The following is a 23,509-nucleotide window of genomic DNA, read 5'->3' as shown; positions in this document are numbered from 1 at the left end:
TGATCGACGTCCTTCCCTGAATTTTGTGCATACAGAAATAGCTGCCAATCACTGAGTAGGACCGCACACTGGACTCTGAGGGGTTGTCTTAGACATTTAAGGCATATCCACAGGATATTATATAACTTTCCGATAGATGCGGGTTCCACCTCTGGGACCCTCGCCGATCTCTAAAACGGGGCTCCTAAGCTCCGTTCTAACTTGCTCGGCTCCCAGTGCGTCCCGGCCACTTCCTAATTAGGTGGTTGGGAATTACAGGAAAAAGTTGAGCTACGCTGGTTCTGTACATACCAAGGTTGTGAATGGGAGTTAAGGAAACAGCGTAGTACTGAGAGCTACACAGTTTCCATAATTCAGGAGCTGCGGACACCGCGTACCTCAGCAAGCTCGACTGTTTCTGTAACTCCCTTCGACCTTATTGGGAAGTGGCTGGAAATCGGCGGGAGCAGAGCAAGGTAGAACGGGATTTAGGGGCCCTGTTCTAGAGATGGATGCGGATACTAGAGCTGGGACCCCACATCTGTCGGATTTATGGCGTATACTGTAGAAATGCCTAGGATAGGAAAACCCCTTTAAGACCAGAATTAGCATGGATTTAAATACATAAATTACAGGTGATCCAGAATCTTTTTCCACAAAACTGTATATAACTATCTGCTCAGCTCATCCTTTCTGTTTGATACGATTCTGCCTGCAGATTGGACCGCATCTTTGACATGACCGGTTCCCTGTTAAAGTGGATCTGTTATAATAATATGTAGCCCTTAAAATATAAGATATTTAATGACAGGTCTGACTAGCTTTGATACCAAACGGGCCCAAAAATATGCCATATGTATACTGCAGAATTAGGAGTCCACTGTAATCATGAGCCCAGAACTCTCCTCATCCCCTCACCAAGGATTGATAGCCGCTGATGAAGATGCCTGTACACAACCGTGGCTGACAATCGTTGGTGAGTGGGTGAGAGAAGCTCCAGACTCAAGAGTACAGCAGACTCCTAGGAGTCCGCTATATTCTTGTTTAGTGCCAGCTTTCTTTTTTTTTTTTTTTGTGCCAATTGGTATCCTATCATGTCACACCTGTCCTAACGTGCCACCCTTAAATGGGATCTTATATGTTCATGATGGATCCACTTTAAATTTGCCACATTAACATTGTAGGTTTACTATTGGGCAAAACTGAAGAAAATAAGTTTGCATTGTGAATTCAATTATTTATGTAGAAAGCCTTCCTGGGCATAAAGCAGTGAAGATCTGAGATTACATGAATATAAGTGTAAGTTGTCTCTCCAGTGCGTTAATGTGTAAGGATTTCTACTATGCTTTAAGTGGCATACGCAGATACAACTACATTGGTGTCCGTTTATACCGCTGTTCCTGGCAGTCCAGGCTCTTCGCTTATCTTGGTTATTCGCTGCTGACATGTAGTTAGATGTATGTTTTGTAGTATTGCTGCCGGTCTCACACGTTGATGATCATGCGGGATCTCTTCTTAGGGGTTTATCAACCTGATTACTTTATTATTGGATGCTGTCGGATCTTTCTAGTCTTTTGCAGCCTTCTAAAAAAATGTGTTCTGCTTTAGGCCGAGACAGCAGCCAACAGAATCTGCAAAGTCTTGGCTGTGAATCAAGAGAACGAGCATCTGATGGAAGATTACGAGAGACTGGCCAGTGATGTGAGTCTATTTCTCATTTTTCTATGTTTGACCTCATGATGTCCCCGCTGTCATTAGTAAATCAGCATGCATTGCAGTCTGTTTTTTGTTTGTTTTCTTAAATACCCCACACCTCCATATTCTGCATTATTTATCTCCTCGGCTACGCCCTGGAGTGGAAATAAAATAGTATATAAAAAAATAAGTCTTGCGGTACTTAATGTTGCAGTCCAAAAATAGGAACAAAATATATGGCTTACGATTTACAATTTTTCACACTAGTAGGTTTCCTAAATTTTGCAGGGATATGTTGTTTCTCTGTCTGCCGTTGGTGTATTCTTTGTAATTGAACCCCTCCTGTTCTGGTAGCTCTTGGAGTGGATTCGCCGTACAATCCCATGGTTGGAAGATCGTCAGCCAGAGAAGACCATGAACGATATGCAACAAAAACTTGAAGACTTCCGGGACTATCGCCGTGTGCACAAACCACCAAAGGTCCAGGAGAAATGCCAGCTGGAGATCAACTTTAATACCTTACAAACCAAGCTGAGGCTCAGTAACAGACCGGCCTTCATGCCTTCCGAGGGGAAGATGGTATCGGTGAGTGACAGGACGAGCGTTGGCAACAAATAGGTGGCATGATGCGCTGTTATATTGTCAGATGGGAATACTCTAGTATGAATATTTCAGTGTCTGCTTCAGACGTCCTAAGGGGAAATGCCCCGAGTGTAGCACTTCTTGCCAGTGAGTGGGCGTTGCGTCTTTGATCTCAAATGGGGAAAGTTCATATCCTATATTGTTTGATGTAAACTTTCCCCATTTAAGATCAAAGTGTGTGCGTGTACCATTAAGTAACCCATTGACCTTTGCTTTTACTGGGCAAAGCATGAAATATAATGGATTGTTTAATTTTTGGCAATGATTTTTTGGGTTGAGACTTATGCCTGTGGACAGCTGATTTTGTAAACTACATGATTAGGGGTTTGAGTTGCATTATTACATTATTCAACTCTTCTAACAATTTTTCTCTCCGAATTTCAGGACATTAATAATGGTTGGCAGCATTTGGAGCAGGCAGAAAAGGGTTATGAAGAATGGCTCCTGAATGAGATTCGTAGGCTAGAAAGGCTGGATCACTTGGCTGAGAAATTTCGCCAGAAAGCATCTATTCATGAAGCTTGGACTGAGGGTGGGTATTGTACACAACCAATATGGAGGACAACCTGAATTCCCCTTAAGTTATATCCATAAGTAATGTCATATGAACGGGGAAAAGAGGGGCGTACAGTAGTGCCTATGACTATGGATAACAGGTAGCTATGACTCCTGAAATATCTAGAACCAAAACCTAAAAAATGGAGTCAATACACAGCTTTGACTAATAAAAAATAATCTTTATTTGTACAAAACATAAAACATGAAATATTTATTACACATTAAAATCAAGGATGACTGCCACAGTGTGGAAAAATTTGGAAGCCAGACAGGTATAAATCACAGTGTATGAATATAGGAGTATTGTACTCCAGAGGATAACAAAGAAGGGACTGAAGAGTCAATTTCAATTAATATACACAGTCCTAGATCATAGTAGATGGTTGTAAACATAAGGGTGACCCCCGGACGAAGGCTTTTCCGCCGAAACGCGCGTCGGGTGTGACGCCAGACAGCAGGATAACATATCATGGGTAAGATCCTTACATGTTACTTATACACCTTCCTCCATACCAGTTTGTGGATGGGCTAGGTATTCCTGCCCTATCCCTTATGTTTACAACCATCTACTATGATCTAGGACTGTGTATATTAACTCCTTAACGCCGAAGGGCGGATATATCCGTCCTCAGCAGCTGCTCGTTCGCGCAGGAGGACGGATATATCCGTCCTGTGATGGCGCGGGTACTGAGACTGTACCCACGCGATCAGCGGCAGGAGCACGGCTGTTATACTCAGCCTGGCTCCTGCTGCAACTGCCGGAATCGAAGCGCGCGCCGATTCCGGCAGTTTAACCCATTAAATGCCGCTGTCAATAGTGACAGCGGCATTTAATGTGTTTGACAGAGGGGGGAGCTCCCTCTGTCACCCGATCGGCGCCCCCGCAAACAAATCGCGGGTCGCCGTCGGGTTTCCATGACAGCCGGGGGTCTAACAAAGACCCCCAGGTCTGCCTTCAGCATCTGCCTGTTAGGTCATGCCTCTGGCATCGCCTAACAGGTTGCCTGTCAGTTTTACACTGACAGGCAATAATGCTTTGGTATACTAAGTATACCAAAGCATTATATATGCGATCGCAACATCGTATAGTGAAGTCCCCTGGTGGGACTAAAAAAAAAATAATTTAAAACAGTTAAATAAAGTTTGTGAAAAAAAAATAAAAAGTAATTACAGTCAGTCAAATAAAACTACTTTTTTGGCCCAAAAAGTGGTTTTATTTAGTAAAACGGTCAAAACAAATCACACATACACATATATGGTATCCCCGCGATCGTAACAACTTGACCAATAAAATGAACATATTAATTAAACCGCCGGATGAACGGCGTCCAAAGAAAACGCAAAAAACAACGTCAAAATTCTCTCTTTTCTCCCATTCCCCCCATAAAAAATAAAATAAAAGTTAATCTATAAGTCCTATGTACCCCAAAATAGTACTAATAAAAAGGACACATTGTCCCGCAAAAATCTAGCCCACGTACGTACGGCCACATCGACGGAAAAATAAAAACGTTACGCCTCTTGGAACGCGGCGATGCAAAAACAAGTAATTTTTTTTCTAAAAGGCTTTTTATTGTGCAAACGCAGGAAAACATGTAAAACCTCTACATATTTAGTATCCCCGTAATCGTGCCGACCCTTAGAATAAAGTTAACATGTTATTTACGCTGCATAGTAAACGGCGTAAATTTATAACGTGAAAATTAATGCTGGAATAGCTGCTTATTTTCAATTCTCTCCTAAAATAAAGTTAATAAAAGTTAATATATTGTAAGCATCTAAAAATGGTACAATTACAAAATACAACTCGTCCCGCAAAAAACAAGACTTATACGGCTATGTCGACGGAATAAAAAAAGAGTTACGACTCTTGGAATGTGACCGTGAAAAAACAAAAAATAATCCTTGGTCATTAACGTGCAAAATGGCCCGGTCATTAAGGGGTTAATTGAAATTGACTCTTCAGTCCCTTCTTTGTTATCCTCTGGAGTACAATACTCCTATATTCATACACTGTGATTTATACCTGTCTGGCTTCCAAATTTTTCCACACTGTGGCAGTCATCCTTGATTTTAATGTGTAATAAATATGTCAAAGCTGTGTATTGACTCCATTTTTTAGGTTTTGGTTGAGGGTGGGTATTGTGACTTGAGCATGTCTCTTGTAATGGAAGACATTTAAAAGGGTATTCCCAAGATTAACATTTATCACCTATCCACAAGAATAGGTGATAAACGTCTGATTGCTGGGATCCCCAACCGATGACTAAAACGGGAGGTCCCGAATCCCTGCCCTCTCACTGACGAGGATCTCGAATAGTGCATGTGCCAGGCCGATCATGCACCCTGCCGCTCCATGCATTGTCTATGGGGCTAACGGAAATTCTCATTCTGTGCTGCATTCAAAGTTCTCTAGCCTGCGGGGGGTGCAGGACCACCTTTCTAGTGATCGTGTGCACCCCCGCCTCTGGTCAGACATCTGTCACTCATGGATAAATGTTAATCTCGGTAATAACCCATTAATAATTATTGAAAACGACCACTTCACTTCTGTTCTGTGTGGGGAAAAAAGAGGCATCACATTACATTTTTCTCTTTTCGAATAGGTAAAGAGACCATGTTGACGCAAAAGGACTATGAGACTGCAACTCTTGCAGAAATCAAGGCTCTCCTTCGAAAACATGAGGCGTTTGACAGTGACCTGGCAGCCCACCAGGACAGAGTCGAGCAAATTGCAGCGATCGCACAGGAGCTGAAGTGAGTGATCACAAAGGGCCTATTAAAATATGATCTGAAATCCATACAATTGCCCACGAGGGGCCCTGAAAGGGGGAAACCCTCAAAGCACCACCTACTACAACAATATTCATACAATCTATGCGGGTATATTATGGGCATCCTCTGGCATAGTATTCTGTATGTGTATAGTACTGTAGGCATAGGTGCCATAATATGGGTTATTTGTAATCCTAGAATGCAAGGACGGTAACAGATAATATTTTGGGGATTTTTTTTTTTTTTTCATTTCAGAATTATGTCTTGATGACTGGATAGGAAACACTGTTACGAACTCCAGGGCTTCATGTGATATATTCTGACAGCCTACTGTATGCTTTGATGTAAATCAGAGTTTAATGAAGGTTTCTCTGTATTAAAAGATTAACATTGTGAGACCTGTACAGATTGGTTTGGCTTTGTAGTTGGAGCTTCCCAGCGGGTTCTCTCTGCGCACTGACATAGGTGTGTGTAAAAACAGTGCACTCATTGTTTCCATTCCTAGCACACCGTTATTATAAGACATTCCACGGCCAGCGTTTCACAACTTCCACGTCTCCAAACTTGCCATAGCTGCAGTGAATAGATCCTTTTATTTCATTGACACGTGGAGACATGTTTTAAGTGTATTTTCCCCAGAATATCAAACCTCTTCTCTTGGGCCTGGTGTTTTCTAGTTGTAATAACTAATCCTATTCGTCTCTTCTAGTGAACTCGATTATTACGACTCTCCCAGTGTAAACGCACGCTGTCAACAGATCTGTGACCAGTGGGATCTTTTAGGTTCTCTGACGCACAGCAGACGGGAAGCCTTAGAGGTAAGGACAGTGGGGGAGACAGCGCTGATTTGTAAGAAATACATTTTCCCCGTTCTTGTTTCTTAATTGCTTTTAACTTTTGCTTCTAGCAAACAGAGAAGCATTTGGAGGCCATAGACCAGTTGTATCTGGAATATGCAAAAAGAGCAGCGCCTTTCAACAACTGGATGGAGGGGGCAATGGAGGACTTGCAAGACATGTTTATTGTGCACACCATTGAAGAGATTGAGGTAAGGGCTCTGCTAAATTTCTCAGTGGTGCAGACATTCTGGACTTGATGTACAGAGAAAAAAACATGGCTGTTCTGTCTTATTTCAGGGGCTTATTGCAGCCCATGGGCAGTTTAAATCTACGCTGCCAGATGCTGACCGTGAGAGAGAAGCCATTCTTGACATCCAAAGCCAAGCTCAGAAGATTGCTGATATCAACCACATTAAGTTGACATCTGGGAACCCGTACACCTCCGTCTCTCCGAAGACCATCAATTCTAAATGGGAGAAGGTTGGTGTCTGTGACTAGACTTGAATAAACCTTGTCTTGGCCAGAATACTGATTTATAATACGCCCATTCCTTCTTGACACCAGGTCCAGCAGTTGGTTCCTAAGAGAGACAATGCCCTGCAAGGCGAGCAAGACAAGCAGCAGTCCAATGAGAGTCTACGTCTGCAGTTTGCTAATCAAGCGAATGTGGTGGGACCTTGGATCCAATCAAAGATGGAGGTATCTAACGTTTGTTCTAAACTATATAATAAATACAATTTTGTTTGCCGTCCCTTTCGGGTGGTGTCCGCAGGCAAACGGAGCAAATATGCCACCTAGTGTATGAGATTGGTACTACGAGTTTTGATGCTTTGAAGGTTTAATTAGATGGGGTTTTAGATGTAATTCGTTGCAGACTTCTGCCTTATGAATCATATTTGCTTTTGTTTATGGTATGTTTCTGCTTGGAACTGAAAATAAAACTCCTCATGTACAATATGGTAATAGTCTTCTTGCTCAATGCATCACTCGTATGGCTTTTATTGAGTGCATATGTGACGGCTGCACGGCCTAGACTCTCACTCGTTTTATGACACTATCTGTAAGGTCCCCCTTATGCTAGAAGAGAAGCTAGGGCTATATGGGATACTTTGGTATTGTATTTCTAAGTTTGGAGAAAGTTTATCCACCCAATGCTCATAGCCCCTATCTCTTTTTGTCAATGACCATGGGATGTACAGTGTGTGTTTTTATTTTGTTATAAATGCCAAGTGCATGTGTCTCTCTTCAGGAGATAGGCAGAATCGCCATTGAAATGCATGGCACTCTGGAGGATCAGATGAGTCACCTGAAGCAGTATGAACAAGGCGTCATAAATTACAAGCCCAACATAGACAAACTGGAGCAGCAGCATCAGCTCATCCAGGAAGCCCTGATCTTTGATAACAAGCACACAAACTACACCATGGAGGTGAGATGCTGCACCATGAGCCATTTTGTGAGTACTTTGCCTCCTGATCTGTCGGTAATCTGTAACATTGTAATTTGCAGCATATCCGTGTTGGTTGGGAACATCTTCTCACCACTATCGCAAGGACCATAAATGAGGTGGAGAACCAGATCTTAACACGTGATGCCAAGGGAATCAGCCAGGAACAAATGCATGAATTCAGAGCATCATTCAATCACTTTGACAAGGTGAGGGCCTAATACAGTTTTTTTTTTTTTTTGTTTTTTTTTGGAGTCCGAGAAAGTCGGGGTACAAAGTCTTTTTATCTAGTTTGATTGGTGGATACGTAGGATGGTTTGGAATCCCATTTCATAACCACTTTTGTCTCCTTCCCTCTTGTCAGTCCCAGAAAACCACCTTCCAGAGTTGTCAGAGTACATGTCCCAGGTCTCCAGGTCATTTGTATGCATTCTGTAACGTGATGTTTTGTTTCTCTTCCATTGTCCACGGTTTCCACCCACCGCCTTCCACTCCATTTCATCGCCTGTCTCCTGCCCACCGCTTGCTCTTCGGGCCTTCATGTCCTTCCCAACCATGTTCTACTCATGACAGGATCATACGGGTGCACTGGGACCTGAAGAATTCAAAGCTTGTCTCATCAGTCTGGGCTATGATGTGGAAAATGACAGACAGGTACCGAATTTACCATGCGAAGCCAAACTAATTCTCTGCCTCTCTTCTCTCTGTTTTTTTTTTTTTGCCACTTTCCTAAATCTGTCCTCCCATCCTATGCTCCTCTTTCCTGCCATTTCCTTAATTTTGATACTTGTTTATTTCTGTCTCATGCATTATTTTATTCCTCTTCCTCCTCTACTGAATCTGTCCTTTCTTTTTTTTCACCCCTCTTTCTTCCCTCCTCTGTTCGATACTTGTTTTTATTAATGTTGCTTGGAAAAGAAGAGACTTTCTGCTCTGGATGCGGATGACTTTCGAGCTCTCCTTATATCTACTGGATACAGCTTGGTATGCTTCTCACATCTGTTCTTCTGTGTGATACCCACTGGTGTTTCCTTGTGATTTCTTAGTGTCATAAATTTAGAATTTATTTGATTCTTTTCACTTTCGTAATAATTCTTTTTATCCCATGCCAGGGTGACGTAGAATTTAACCGTATCATGGCCAACGTTGACCCCAACAATTCCGGCATGGTGACTTTCCAAGCATTTATTGACTTCATGTCAAGAGAGACCACAGACACTGACACTGCTGACCAAGTTATTGCGTCCTTTAAGGTCCTTGCTGGAGATAAGGTAAGTGGCTGATGTATCCAGTGAGTTGTGTTTGGACCGCCGCTTTCATGTTCTGTCCTGGGTTTACATGGCCTATTTATGTCTCCCACAGGAAAGTTTGTCTTTAAAGGACCATTTTCTGAAACTTTCTTCTCATTGTTTTTCAGAATTTCATCACCGCAGCAGAGCTGCGCCGGGAACTACCACCAGATCAAGCAGAGTATTGCATCTCTCGTATGGCTCCCTACCACGGTCCTGATACAGTGCCTGGAGCACTGGATTACATGTCCTTTTCTACTGCATTGTACGGCGAGAGCGACCTGTGAGCTGGATGTGGATGAGATCAACACTGCCCTACCACCCTCCGTCAGCTACTAATGTCTCAGCTGCAGAGGGGGGGGGGGGGGAGAAGTGCCAGATGGTCAGGGGGAGATGGGTTCACTAACATCCCCTCTGTCTAGGGGGGGGGGGGGAGAGGGAGGGGATCACATTAGCTTTCGTTCCCTTTGCAAGGAGGGAGGAGAAGGTAGAACAGAAGCTGCAGGACCACTCTTTCCCCCCCTTGCAAAGCTATCTATGCAATGGCTAAGGGGCAGGGGTGCTTCCACACACAGCCGGCATGTAGACTGCGCTTCTGGGTAACTTTTTTTTTTTTTTTTTTTTTTTTTTTTCCCCCCCCCCCCCCATATCTCGCACCTTGTACAGTTCTTTCACAAACCCCTCTCTCCCTTCCTTGGGTATTTATTCCTGGTCCTATAAATCCCTGCGAGGGGCATGTGGTCCGTGCCTACGCAGTACAGTACTAACGTCTTATTTTTCCCTGGTTTATCATAGTTTCATAATGCATTGACCTCATGATGAGGACCTAGCGTAGAGGGCTCCGCACTGCAGGCAGGGGAGAAATCCATAATAAAAGGGGGGTGGGGTGCTTTACGTCCTCCCAGCTATTTTACCATATATTTTTAAGAGTGGGCACACCAGTCTTTCTGCTGAACATTGGCAGCTGGTATAGAATGCTCTGATCTGTTACAATACCCGAGACAGGCCAGAAAAAAATAATCATGTCATTCCACGTAACATCATGTCATTCCACGTATCTCTCACGTACAAGATTTGGTGCTTTAAGTTACTGATTGTAAGCATCGACTCTTCATTCCTGTTACTTTCTGCCTCACATTTGTGGCCAAAACACAACAAACTATCATTCCATGTCACGATTTGCATGACCTTTTGGTGATGGTCACCCATTTTTGGGATGCACCCCCTCTTGTATTCTGTATATTCTCATCAGATCATGAAAGCGTTCCCTGTCTTGACACTTTCTAAGCCCTATAATGGGTTTTTATTTTTATTTTCCCGAAGGACCAAAAACAAATTATAATAAAATAAAACTTTAAGAGGGTTACTATTTACTTAATTTAGGGGGATTTATGATATAAATATATATTCACCTAGCAAAACCTATATTTGCAGGTTTGTTTTTTTTTTTTCCTTGTCTTCTAAATAATAAAAAAAACAAAAACAAAAGGTTGCTGATTGTTTATCACGAGGTCTGTAACATTCCTTATCTCATCTTTTTATACCAGCGGCCCACCCGGAGAAATGTTAGGGGGCAGCATCTCTTTCTATCATTCCTGCACCTCCTACAACTCCGTACAGAACAATAAAAGTAATATTTTTAAGATAAATCCGGTCTGTTTGTATTTCTTGTAAGAGCAGTCGTTGGATTGGAGAAATATGTACCATGTAGATACTGGTTTATGGTGGGTTCTTGTATTGATGGTGCTGAGAAATATGGGGAACACCTCCCCTCAGTCTTTTTTTTTTTTTTTTTTTTTATTATGCCAAATGAACCTTAAGGCCCAAATCGCACACAATTTTTGACATTTTTGTGTTTGTTTTTTTGTTAAGCCAAAACCAGAAGTGGACAAGGAGGAGATGCCTTTTATTGAATACCGTTCCTCCCATTTCGATCCACTTCTCGCTTTGGCTCAAAAAACTTCATCAAAGCTCTGTGTGATCCTGGCCTTAGGGATTTGAGCTGGGATTGCCATTAAAAAAAAGGGGTGCAGGCATTCTCGAGTTGTATCCCCTCTTTTACAGGATGCTTTAGAGGTTGAGAAGGCATTGGTGACGTATCGCTAGGATATGCCCCTGATATTCGATAAGTGGTGGTCTCACCGCTGTGACACCGGTTGATCGCTAGAGCATAGGAAAGTACCATGCCACTTGGCTTTTTTACGGGCGGCCACATTGACAGCCATTGACTATAATGGTTTCCAAAAAAAAAGCCAAACTTAGCCGGGGCGGTACGGTGCTTTTCTTCACTCCAGCAATCAGCGGCGAGCCAACCGCTCTATAAAGCAGATCTCCCAAAATGGACATTTATCTTCTATAAAATACTTTCTTGTTCCCCGGCACAGTAGTACGGAACAGGTGCGCAGACTATGACGTTATTTGTCATTTAGTACATTGGCTGGACTGTAGACATCTAGCGTTGGGTCTATCGGGAAGTGTATAGGTAGTTTAGCCTGACCGCTCATGTAACTGCTATTGTTACTATTCAAAAGGTTGCATCTGATTTATAGGGGTGCTCTCATCTTACACATGTGGAATATCTACAGGAAATGCCATAACTGAGTGATAGGTGCAGACCCCATCTATGGGAACTTCACCCGTTAGAGAAATGGGGGTCCCTCATTCTGTGCGGCTGCATTCCCTATTGAATTCAAGGGATCAAGGTTAAAGTAACGGAAGTTATGGAGAGAGACTAGCACTGCTTGCTGAATTCTTCCTGGAACTACCACACAGCCGTGAGAAAATGGAGTGGAATTAAATCTCAAGAAGTTCGTTAAAATAGATTTGTTTTGTATTCGTATAGACCTAATGTTATGACCCAGAAAATCTGTCAATTCAGCCCCTAATTTCATTGTATCTTTGTCATGAAGTGATACAAAGGGGCAGATGTATCGATATTGGTGCAAAGCAAAAATGATGAGTTGCTCATGGCAACCAATCAGATTTCATCTCGTTTTATTTTTTTCCAGTGGCCTGATTGGCTGCCATAAGCAACTACTCCACCTTTCCACCAGTTTTGATATATTGACCCTATAGAGTACAAAAAAAGCGTTTAGAGTATTCCAGATATGGAGCGTTCCCTGTGCGGTTCCTCCACCCTGTTCGGTCACTTCCAGAATTCATCCGGTAGAGTGGATATTATGTCTTTCACCTCACGTGCCCCTTCCAGACGTCCTGCAGCCAGAAATCCTATCGGGAGAACAGGTGCAGCTGAAACCTGACAGTCATCTATTTTATCTGCAGCCATGACTGAGACATTGTGATTCCGCACTGATAGGGGGGGGGGTGAAACATCTGAGTGGGCCCCACAACGCATGTTTTTTTTTTTTTTAAATATCCTTTTTATTGTCAGTTTTCACATTTTCTTACAAACATTTCACGTAAGAGTTACATCATGAGTGCGCAGCACTCAACTGTCATGGGATTAACTTTTGAATTAAATTCAACATAACATATAAACACACCAACATAGAAACATGGCATAATTGTCGATCTTCAGATGGACCAAACAAACATGACTCCCCCCAACTCCAACACCACCTAGATCATCAATGAGTTTCCACTCATCCTTTCTCCCCCAGCTGGCTCACAGTTGCATCCTCCCTAAAACGCCTGCCAAGAGCTGTGTGCAGTACCACTTTGTGTACTGAAAGGCCTAACAATTTCTGCTATTTCGGCTGTTGTACATTGCGTTTCTATAAATACTTGCCACTTATCAAATAGCTTCTTGGTTCCCGTTTCCTTCCGCCTTTCCACCTCCACGCTCTCAAGAACCAATAACTGTTTCAGCCGCGACACAATCAATTCTAACCCCGGCATGTCTGCCTCTAACCAGTGACTCAGGAGGCATCTGAAAGCTACCAGTAGAATCGTGTGCACCAACACGGGAGGTGATCTTACTCCTCGAGCACCCTCTTCCTCTGGCGGCCGCGCTTGATGGAATAGTAGCGCTTGAGGCGTCATTGGGAGATTTGTTTTCCAATGGTCCTTAATATATTTCTGTACCATCCCCCAAAATCGTTTCGTATGCACACACCCCCACACTCCATGCCACAAATTCGTCAGTGGTGTATTGCACTTGGGACAACTTGTAATGCGATCAGGGAAAGATTGTGAGGGCAAGATATTAAAGCCATATATAGCTGCATGCATCAACTTGAAATAGGTTTCCCTCCAGCTCTCATTTATCACACTCTTCCATACCGTCTCCCAACCTCCCAGTATGGTCTCTCCTATATCTGGATCCTGAGTCCACCGTTCCCAGCTTTTAAAACTAATCCTTAATTGCGGACGAACAAAACCCTCTCTCAATGCTCTATACATTCCTGAAATGGTCGCCCGCCCAGTTGTTGGACCTATGACCTCATCCAGAGTGTGCGTAGTAGCTTCCTTACTCAAATCCCTGAGCCTGGAGGTACAAAATGTTCGTACCTGAAGTACTTGCAAAAAATTGACTCTATCTACTATGGGTCTGAGTTTAGCGGTGATTTCCTCCCCAGTTAACCACCTCTTTTCCTCTGTATGCATAAGATCCACTGCGCTACCAATGCCTACCCTCCCCCATGAGGCAATTCCGTCCCCCTTGTCCATTCCCGGTAAAAACTCTGGATGACCGCTCAACGGCATATACTTCGATAACAGGTGGGGTAACCCAAACTGCTTACATACCACTTTCCAAGCTAGAACTGTATCTCTCAATACAATGGAGGTTTTGAGACGGCACGGAAGAGAAGCGATTCTACAATGTAACAAAGCTTTCAGGTTCCAAGGTGAAGCATACTCCCCTTCCAGATCTAAATTGGAATAATTACTTGTTTCATGAAGCCAATCTACTACATGAGGCATAAGACAGACCACGTTATAACCCCTGACATTCGGAAAGTTCACACCCCCTTCTTGTTTGCCCATCATGAACTTGGTGAGTGCTATGCGCGGCCTTTTTCCTGCCCATATAAATTTAGTGAATGAAGCTGTCAATTTCGAGACATCCACATGCTTCAATAAGAGAGGTAGCGTTTGAAAGGGGTATAGCAATCTAGGGAAACTAACCATCTTGATCAGATGACATCTTCCCAAGAGGGACAACGGCAATTGGCCCCATCTAGTGAGTTCCGCTTGTATTTTTTTAATTAACGGGGGATAATTTAAGCCATACAGAGTGTCTGGTACCCTCCCTATTTTGATACCCAGATAGGTAATGCAGTGTTCCACCGGTGATATCCCGCAACCCAAGGATTGCCAAAAGGTCTTTGGCAATGGCCTGCCCAACTCCAGCAGTTCGCTCTTAGCTATATTGACTTTGTATCCCGAGCATTGCCCAAATTCCTGCAAAAATTGAAAAACCTTCCCTAAATGCTCCTGAGGGTTTGACATAAAAAGTATGACATCATCAGCGAACAGGGCTAATTTCACTGCACAAGATCCCACTTGAATGCCTCTGAACATATCCGATTCCTCCAAGAATCTGGCCATAGGTTCCAATGCTAGATTGAATAGCAGGGGCGACAAGGGGCAACCCTGTCGTGTTCCTTTATGTAATTGGAAGGGATCTGATAGGAACCCCGAGGTGTGAACGCGTGCTTGCGGGCTAGTGTAGACTCCCTTCAGGAAGACCCGGAAATCTCCCTGAATGTTCATTTTGTCTAGCACCATCCCCAGCCATTCCCATTGTATGTTATCAAAGGCTTTCTCTGCGTCTAGCGCTAAAAGTGCCGGCCTGGTACCTGGCTGGGGATCGTGCCTGACTGTTTCTAGCACCGTCAATACCTTGCGTAAATTTGTCACTGCAGCCCTGCCCTTTACAAAGCCTACCTGAGATTTTCCCACCAGTATGGGTAGATACATAGCCAGTCGATTGGCCAAAATTTTTGTGAGCAATTTCTGATCTTGATCTATCAGCGAGATGGGGCGGTACGACCCCGGGTCAAGAGGATTCTTCCCCTTCTTGGGTAACACCTTTATATGCGCTACCTTGGCCTCTGCTGGTAAAGCTCCCGTTCCTAGTAAAGTATTATAATATGCCACCAAGGTAGGGCTGATTTCTTCTCTCAGAGATTTGAAAAACTCCCCTGTGAATCCATCCGGACCCGGGGCCTTTCCGTTAGATAATGTTTTAATGGCGCTCCAAACTTCCTCTAGTGTAATCTCCGCGCTCAAATGGCCATTCTGCTCCTGGGTAAGCCCTGGCAACTTCACCTTCTCCAAAAATTCCCTCCCTTTTTGGAGATCTATGGGTGTTTCTGAGTAAAGGGCTTGGTAATATTTACTTAATATGGTATTGATTTTTTTTGGGTCCGAGGTAGGAGTTCCGTTTGATTCTTTAAGTGTTGAAATATGTGCCGGTGCATACCTCCCCTTTGCTAACCGCGCTAATAATTTGCCCGCCTTATTGCCGAAACGCATTAAATCAGCATCAAATTGGGACCGGTAAATACTCTCTCTTTTGTCTAACCATTGATCAAACTGTCGCTTGGCTTCCTTCCATTCCTCCCCCAATAGCATTGATGGCGAATGTAGGAATGCTGTGTACGCACGCCGTAATCTGTCGCTCGCTGCCTTGTATCCTTCGGTCGTCTTACGTTTAAGATTAGACATATACTGCATGATTTTCCCTCTTATTACCGCCTTGGCTGTACGCCAAAACAATGACGGTTCCGAACGATGCGCTACATTATCCCCATCGAATTCCATCCACCACCCCTTAAGCTTCTGTGTAAAGCCCTCATCCTTTGCCAGAAAAGCGGGAAACCTCCAGATAAAATCCGTTCCTCTAGCTACTGTGTCAGCCAATGTAATGGTAACCGGAGCATGGTCCGAAATAACTAAATCTTCAATTGCCGCTTCACGTAAACGTCGCGCCATTGCGTCACTAACTAACAAATAATCAATACGCGACCATGACTGATGAACATGAGAGAAATGTGTATATTCCCGCGCATCTGGGTGTAGACTCCTCCACGCATCTATTAGGGCCGTGTGTCTTAAAAAGTCGGGCAAGATCCTATCTCTATTTCTCTGCGAACTAGTCCCTGCGCTCCTATCCTCCTTTGAAGACCTTAGTGTTAAGGTCTCCCCCTAAAATCAAAAACCTAGTGCGATCCTGCTGGAGTTGGGTTTCCAAGTGACCAAAAAAACCAGTGTTAACCGTATTTGGGCCATACACATTATGAATACTGACTGTTTCCCCTGCATGCTCCATCACTAGATGGATCCAACGGCCCTCGTCATCCCGCTCCTGGGACACCAGCGTAAACGCAAAGTTTTTATGTACCAGAATTATAACTCCCGCCTTACCCTCCCTTGCCGACGAGCCAAAAACCTGACCCACCCAGAACTTTTGCAAATACTTAAACTCCGGCTCGGTTAGGTGAGTTTCCTGCAATAGGGCCACATCAGGATGCAATCGTTTCATGTGCCTTAAAAGTTTGGTCCGTTTCTGTGGGGATCTCAGCCCTTTAACGTTCCAAGAAACTATTTTCATGTTATTGGACCGTGTTTAAGATGAGCTAAAGTGCCTAAAAGTCGTGTGGAGTCCGGGGAGTCAGATCCGTCTTTTCCCAAGAGCCATGTATAAACATTAACATTAACATCATAACCAAACCCTGGCTTGCAAGCCAGAACCAACAAGGCCAACCATCCCTTACCTAACAAAATCATAAAATCACCTGCGGCAAGGGTTAGCAGTCCCTTAATACCCACTGGTGTATGTGACTTCACTTTTTTCTGTTATGCCAGAACGCGCCCCTCCCCCCCCCCCCAGCCTGCCTATATGGCTCCTTCCATGAGGAAGTAACACCTGCCCTTGCCCCCTCAGTACCTCTTTGTCGCCTGCGCACCCTTATGTACATTCCCTTATCATTACTTTAACAGCCTAGAGTCCGTTAGGATTGCATCCTCACATTTCCCTATGAACCTTGCTTCGCTTCAAGGTTTCCCTACCTCCGTGCCCCCTATCTCCTACCACAATTTCCCTCAGTCTGCCATTGTAACAGATAACACTAATCCCTTGCGTGGGGGAGGCATTGTATAACTCCCGTTCAATCCCGCCCACCAGGGACAATCTCAGATCCTGATCTAACTCCCTCACAAATATCTTGCAGTGAAAAAGCAGGGAAATATCAGAATGCATATACTTCAACCTTGATAACATTGTAACATTGTAACAATAGGTCAACTATTGACCGATACATAGTGCTGTATAAGACCGCAAAATATCCCCCTCAATAACTTTCAGATTATCTGTAAACTTATCTGTATCTGGTCGGAATCTGCAATTGGTCTACAGCGTCCACAAAATCACATCAGCTTAAATAAAATGCGCCAAAAAGGACTTCGTCCATCAATCAGGAGACGTGGATCGGGTGCGGTCCCGTGTTCGCCTCTGCGGCTTCGGAGAGTCCCCTCTATTTCCGGCTCGACCCCCCCCGGGATCTTCCAGGTGTGGGCATTAAGGCTTCTGCCCAGGTACGCTCCATATTTAGCCGGTTCCTTTTGTCTTCTCTTGACTTGCGCTGCGGACTATGTACTGGACTGTGACGCTCCTCTTGCTGTGATCTGTTCCCACAAAGCTCCGCAAGTGCGTCCTCCGCTTCCTGTGGAGTGGTGAAAACCTTGTTCCGCCCGTTCTCTTGAAACACCCGCAGGATGGCTGGGTACTGCAGGCTAAAGCGTATTCTCGCTTGGAACAGCGTGGTGCAGATCTTGCTGAAAGCCCGCCTTCGTTTTGCAACCTCCGCCGAGAAATCCTCAAATAGTAGCACTTTCATGCCCATTATTTCCAAAGGACGCGATCTGCTGCGGAATGCTTTCATGAGTGCCACCTTGTCATTGTAATCCAACAGTTTGAAGATCACTTGTCTGGGACGATGTGAATTATGGTCAGCTCTTGCTGGGAGGTTTCTGGGGTCCGGCCCCACTCTATGCGCCCTCTCCACCCGGCAGGGACGGGGGAGACCTAAGGCTTCCGGCAATGTCCTCTCACACACTCGCTGCAAATCAGCAGATATCACCGCTTCTTTCAGCCCCACCAGTCGCAGGTTGCTCCTCCTGGAGCGGTTTTCCAGATCCTCCACCTTGTCCCCCAACTGCGCAGTAACAGACAGCACCCCTTTGAGTTTGGATTGCAGGCGTTCATTTTCATCCTCCAGCAGCGTCATACGCTGTTCTAACTCATCAGCTCTGATAGTGACTTGTGCCAGCTCCGCATGCACGCGGTTTAGAGAATCTTGCACCGTTTTTTCCAGCGCCTTTTGCAGGTCTGGCGCTATCTGTTTGGCTACTTCACGGGCCAGGGTTACATAGTCAATGGCTACTGGAAGAGCGGACAGTACATGCTCTGCCGGGCTTGAAAGCTGGGACTGATGGTGCTGCAGCTCATCTTCCTGTGTGTATAGCAGGGTCGCAGTGGCGGGAAGCGCTGCCATCTTACCTCCCTTTACCACGGCCGCGGCTGATTCCTCCATGGCTGGCTTCTGCGCGCTTCTGAGGAGGTACCTGTCCATACAGGCACCAGCGATGATGTTGCCGTGTGCAAGGCTGGTGACTTCCCCGCTGATTATCGTCGCCGTAGCGACTATTGCGAGCTTACAGGCTGGATGGGAGCGGGAGCTCAGTCACTCGCGTCCTGCATCCCCAGCGCCGGAACCGGAAGTCCACAACGCATGTTTACAACTGCAGAGGCGCATGCGGCGGGGTCAGGCTATGTGAACAGCGGAGTTTGCTGTGCTACTGGTTCTATAAACTTCCATAGATGTGAATGGGTTTTATGGAAACAGCGTAGCGGGTTATGCTGTTTACGTGACTAACATGCGCAGTATAGTGTCCCTCCACACAGTATAATGACCTCTTAGTGGCCCCCATATCCAGTGCAGATACAGTTGAGACTCCGATTTAATTATGGAAAATCCGCAGCAGAGTGGATGAGATTTGAACAAATCTCATCCACACAGCAGAAAATGTCGACCAAAAAATCATTTGTCAATTGACCTGCGATGTGTTTTCGTTTTTAATCACTGCTTTCTGTTGTGGGTTTTCCCCATTGAATTTAAAGGGGAGGTAAAACTTGCAACAAAAAGGCAAATGTTGCTATTGCTGCAGCAGAAAAGCTGCGATTCCACCGAAAAAAACGCAAATCCGGAAAAAAAAAACGAGAAAAAAAAAAAAAGAAGCTTAATACTTCCTCCAGGACGTTATCCCTAGAGGCCTGGCTGTACTCAGAGCAGAGGGATGCGTTGCTTTGACAATGGAAAACTTGACAGCCCCTAGATGGTGAAATTCTGCACAGACTGGAATATGTTGGTGCAGTATAAATAAAAGGAAATCTATATTTATTTGTTCTAGGCACAGCAGTTCAGGACCATATAGAGCAGAGATGACTGATATAGTGTCCAAATAATCGTGCCATACAATGCGTAAACAACCGCTATAAATGTGAAAAAGGGCTACATAGTATCTGACAACGCCTCGTCCGCATGGCTGTACAGCCTCTGAGTTGTATGGATCTGCAATATAGCACCTATAGACCTTTATGGGTCCTACTGTATCTCTATAGGGCTCAGACTTCGTTTAGTATGGATTCATCAGAATTAAAAAAAATTGATAGCGGGCTGCATCGGATAACGCATGTTCATATTAACTGCTTCTAGGGTAAAATAACCTTTGTACGGAGCTGCATTTCAGTCTCCACAGCACGCTCCTGTATGTGAGGCCTTGAAGTCCTACTTGTAGTTTGTACTTAAGAATCTTAAGGGGATGATTTCATTCCAGAGATAATGCTGGAAATACGTGTTCAGTTTCCCCCTCCCCCCTTGTACATAGTGCCACACAACCCCCATCCCCCCCTTATACATAGTGCCACACAACCCCCATCCCCCTTATACATAGTGCCACACAACCCCCATCCCCCTTATACATAGTGCCACACAACCCCCATCCCCCTTATACATAGTGCCACACAACCCCCATCCCCCCCCCCTTATACATAGTGCCACAATACCGCGAGAGCGGTAGAGGTAGCCTATTGCTGCAACGCTCTGCTTTGACGTCACTCACCGTCAGAAGAAGGCAGAAGTCTTGCAGCGGCGTTCTCACTGGTGTCGATACCGGCCCAGGAGTGGTCCAGTCACCTGACCTGCCCGGTGAGGTCAGGTGACTGGACTGGTCCACTCCAGGGCCGGCATCGATCCCAGTCAGAACACCGCCGCAAGACTCCTGCCTTCTGACGCTCATCACTGCTGTAGTCATCTGGCATGCAGGGCGCCTGTCACGGGATATTTTGCAGACTGCCCGGGACGGCGGGACCCTGGTGAGAAACCGGGACTGTCCCGACGGATCTGGGATGGTTGGGAGGTATGGGAGTATGTGTGCCGTTGGGTGACCAGAGTTGAAGTGGCCTCAGGCTTTACAAGTAGAGAAGGTTGATCCAGATCACCATGGTATATGCCCAGGTTTGCCTGGTGCTGATGCCAACACTACTTAGGCATCAGCTGGGAGATCTGCCAGGGGTGGATATATTTTATGTATGTCCCACCTGTGCAATGGGGCCCTGCAGGTAAGGGGGCTTACTGCCACCGTAAGGGTATGTTCACACCGTGCAGATATGATGCGTAAAAGCACAGAGTATCGGCCCTGTGCGCCGCAGGCAATTCTTTCTGAAAAACTGCACCAAATTGTGGTGCCGTTTTTCAACCGGAATGTCCTCTGTGGAAAACTGCACTAAAAAAATATATATATTAATATTTATGTGGCCATGGCGAAGCGTAACTCCGCCATCCTGCAGCCCGGCCTCCTGGGATGACGGTTCACCCCATGTGACCGCTACAGCCTGCGATGGAACGTCACCCCAAGAGGTCGGCATGGACAAAGAAAGAGTTGCATTTTTTTGCTGCGGAACCGCTGCTTTTCAACCCCAAAAAATGCAACATCTGCTATTTGTTGCGGGTTTTACCTCCCCAGTGAATTCAGTGGTGAAAACTTTGCAAAAAAAATAAGCAGCGTTTACACTATTACAATTGACATGCTGCAGATTAAAAAACGCACCGCAGGTCAATTTCTGAGCGGTTTACACAGCGTGTGGATGAGATTTCTTCTCTCTCATCCACTCTGCCCCTATTGTGTTATGCTGTAGATTTTCCGCAACTAAGGCCTTATTCACACGAACGTGTAAAATGTCCGTGGGACGGCCGTTGAAACAGCGGCAGTCCCACGGACTTATGTTATTCAATGTGGCCGTTCACACAGCCGTTGTTTCCACGGACCGTGTGAAGGGTCTGTGGGAAAATAGGACATGTCCGTTTTTTTCACGGATCACGCATCCCTCCATGGACTCTTAACTATGGGGGATGCGTGACATCGCGTCCCGCAGCGCTGAGCACGGATGCACCTCGGACGTGGAAAAAACTGAAGTTTTTCACGTCCGAGATGCGCAGCGCTCGTGTGATCAGGCCTAACCCTGTTGCAGAAAATCCACAATATTTACGCTATGTGGGAACTGACCCTAAAATGTACTTCCTACTGTGTATTTGATTGCATGTAAGGGGCTTAACTACTGAATGTCATGGCTCCCAATTACTGGTGGACTCTGTAATGAATATACTCTGCTTTCTATATCTGCCCATAAAGGACATCCTGACAGTCCCACGTCGCCTAACGAAAGAAGCGCCACTTCCAGTCTTTTGTATTTGCAAACTCCGTATTCTTTTTACCAGAACTGGTTTTGTTTTTATTTTCTTCTTGGTACTGACACTTAAATATTTCAGAAATGGTGATTAGCAGATATAATGGAGCACATGACCGGGCCTGGTAACAATCTGCTGTGTTATCCGTTTCTTAAAGGGGTTATGTGTGGACCAAAAATTATTAGTGTAGTCACTGCAGTATGCGAAGGGGTGCCGGAATGTATATTAGCGAGTGTATCACATACTGCAGTGACTGTACTGATGATAATTTTTGGTCCCCACATAACCCCCTTAATGACTGAAATGATGGCATAGAATCCTCCAGGCGGCTAATTATCAGCTTACTCCATGCAAAACACAAAGTATCCACTAGGTGGCATCAGGAACCACTGAATATCTACATGGAGCTTAGACTGGGTGCCAATTGATTATTATAAGGTTGGACTTGACTTCTGGACATATAAAGTAGATTTGATATCATGAATCTTTATTACAATAATTTATGTGTGTGCATTATTATCCAATTAAAACATCCAGCTCTATATACATCTGTGGAGTGAACTTTATAGGGATGTCAAAGTGAATCCAAGTGTCATAGCAAAAGTAAACTGCAGCGGAAATCCGGGATAAACAGGATATAAAGTCAGGATAACATAATGCAGCCGTTCTGTCTGCACATGATGAATTTAGATCATCGTTGGATCCAGCACAAGGACATTTTCCATTGTAATGATGTTCAAAAGCGAGTTCTTTCTAATCAATAGTTTCTGCAAGTACCGAACTTTCAAAGTAGAGCAGGCGTAAGCGTGTTTAACTGCCTACGAATGGGCTGAGCCCCTTTTCCATATCTACTGTATGGAAGTTTTGAGGTAACGCAGGGGGGTCCCCCAATAAGGAGCCCTAGAGCATAGAGCGGCTCATAGTCTGGAGGACTGAGGCAGTGAAATGCTTTATTTTGCTTATCGCTGGAGAACCCTATGAATGACCACCAATTATAGACCACTAGTAGAGGGTATTATTACTTTTACAACAATTTTTTTGTTATTATGCCAATGCATCTTAAATAAAAATCTCCTACTGTGTGTCTCCATGGTTACAGACTACAAACAAACCCTGTGTAGTCTGATCCTACAGTCCTATTTCATTCCATCTGTGTTGTACTTCTTACAAACCTACTGAATGTATATTAGTAAGAAGTAGGGGACAGGTGGCAACGATCAGACCCCCTGCTGTACATTTGGGGTTATTAAGAAAAGGAACGGGCTGTATAATCTTAAGGCTGGGTTCACACGACCTATTTTCAGACGTAAACGAGGCGTATTATGCCTCGTTTTACGTATGAAAATAGGGCTACAATACGTCGGCAAACATCTGCCCATTCATTTGAATGGGTGTGCCGACGACCTGTCATTTACGCGTCGTCGTTTGACAGCTGTCAAACGACGACGCGTAAAAATACAGCCTCGTCAAAAGAAGTGCAGGACACTTATATACATTATATGCAGGACACTTATACATTATATGCGGGACACTTATATACATTATATGCAGGACACTTATATACATTATATG

The 23,509-nt window shown here is 44.6% G+C and overlaps 1 protein-coding gene across 6 annotated transcripts in view; it reads left to right on the top strand.

Moving 5' to 3' along the window:
* ACTN4 (actinin alpha 4) overlaps nucleotides 1-10,873 on the top strand; it is a 47,754-nt gene extending 36,881 nt beyond the window's left edge. For 2 of the 6 annotated variants that reach the window (XM_075836274.1, XM_075836273.1), the window contains exons 9-22: nucleotides 1,588-1,680; nucleotides 2,029-2,259; nucleotides 2,701-2,848; nucleotides 5,481-5,631; nucleotides 6,359-6,467; nucleotides 6,557-6,697; nucleotides 6,786-6,968; nucleotides 7,053-7,187; nucleotides 7,738-7,917; nucleotides 7,998-8,144; nucleotides 8,509-8,589; nucleotides 8,854-8,919; nucleotides 9,048-9,206; nucleotides 9,353-10,873. In XM_075836274.1, the coding sequence (XP_075692389.1) occupies nucleotides 1,588-1,680; nucleotides 2,029-2,259; nucleotides 2,701-2,848; nucleotides 5,481-5,631; nucleotides 6,359-6,467; nucleotides 6,557-6,697; nucleotides 6,786-6,968; nucleotides 7,053-7,187; nucleotides 7,738-7,917; nucleotides 7,998-8,144; nucleotides 8,509-8,589; nucleotides 8,854-8,919; nucleotides 9,048-9,206; nucleotides 9,353-9,511 (1,983 nt within the window). In that variant the 3' untranslated portion in view covers nucleotides 9,512-10,873. The remainder of the gene's footprint in view (nucleotides 1-1,587; nucleotides 1,681-2,028; nucleotides 2,260-2,700; nucleotides 2,849-5,480; nucleotides 5,632-6,358; nucleotides 6,468-6,556; nucleotides 6,698-6,785; nucleotides 6,969-7,052; nucleotides 7,188-7,737; nucleotides 7,918-7,997; nucleotides 8,145-8,508; nucleotides 8,590-8,853; nucleotides 8,920-9,047; nucleotides 9,207-9,352) is intronic. The other 4 variants (XM_075836278.1, XM_075836277.1, XM_075836276.1 and 1 more) reach the window with 2 other exon arrangements.
* Nucleotides 10,874-23,509: the final 12,636 nt, after the last annotated feature.

Source organism: Rhinoderma darwinii, chromosome 8 (genome assembly GCF_050947455.1).
Source record: "Rhinoderma darwinii isolate aRhiDar2 chromosome 8, aRhiDar2.hap1, whole genome shotgun sequence".
In the NCBI taxonomy this organism is placed as follows: Eukaryota; Metazoa; Chordata; class Amphibia; order Anura; family Rhinodermatidae; genus Rhinoderma; species Rhinoderma darwinii.
This window is presented reverse-complemented; position numbering and strand designations above follow the sequence as displayed.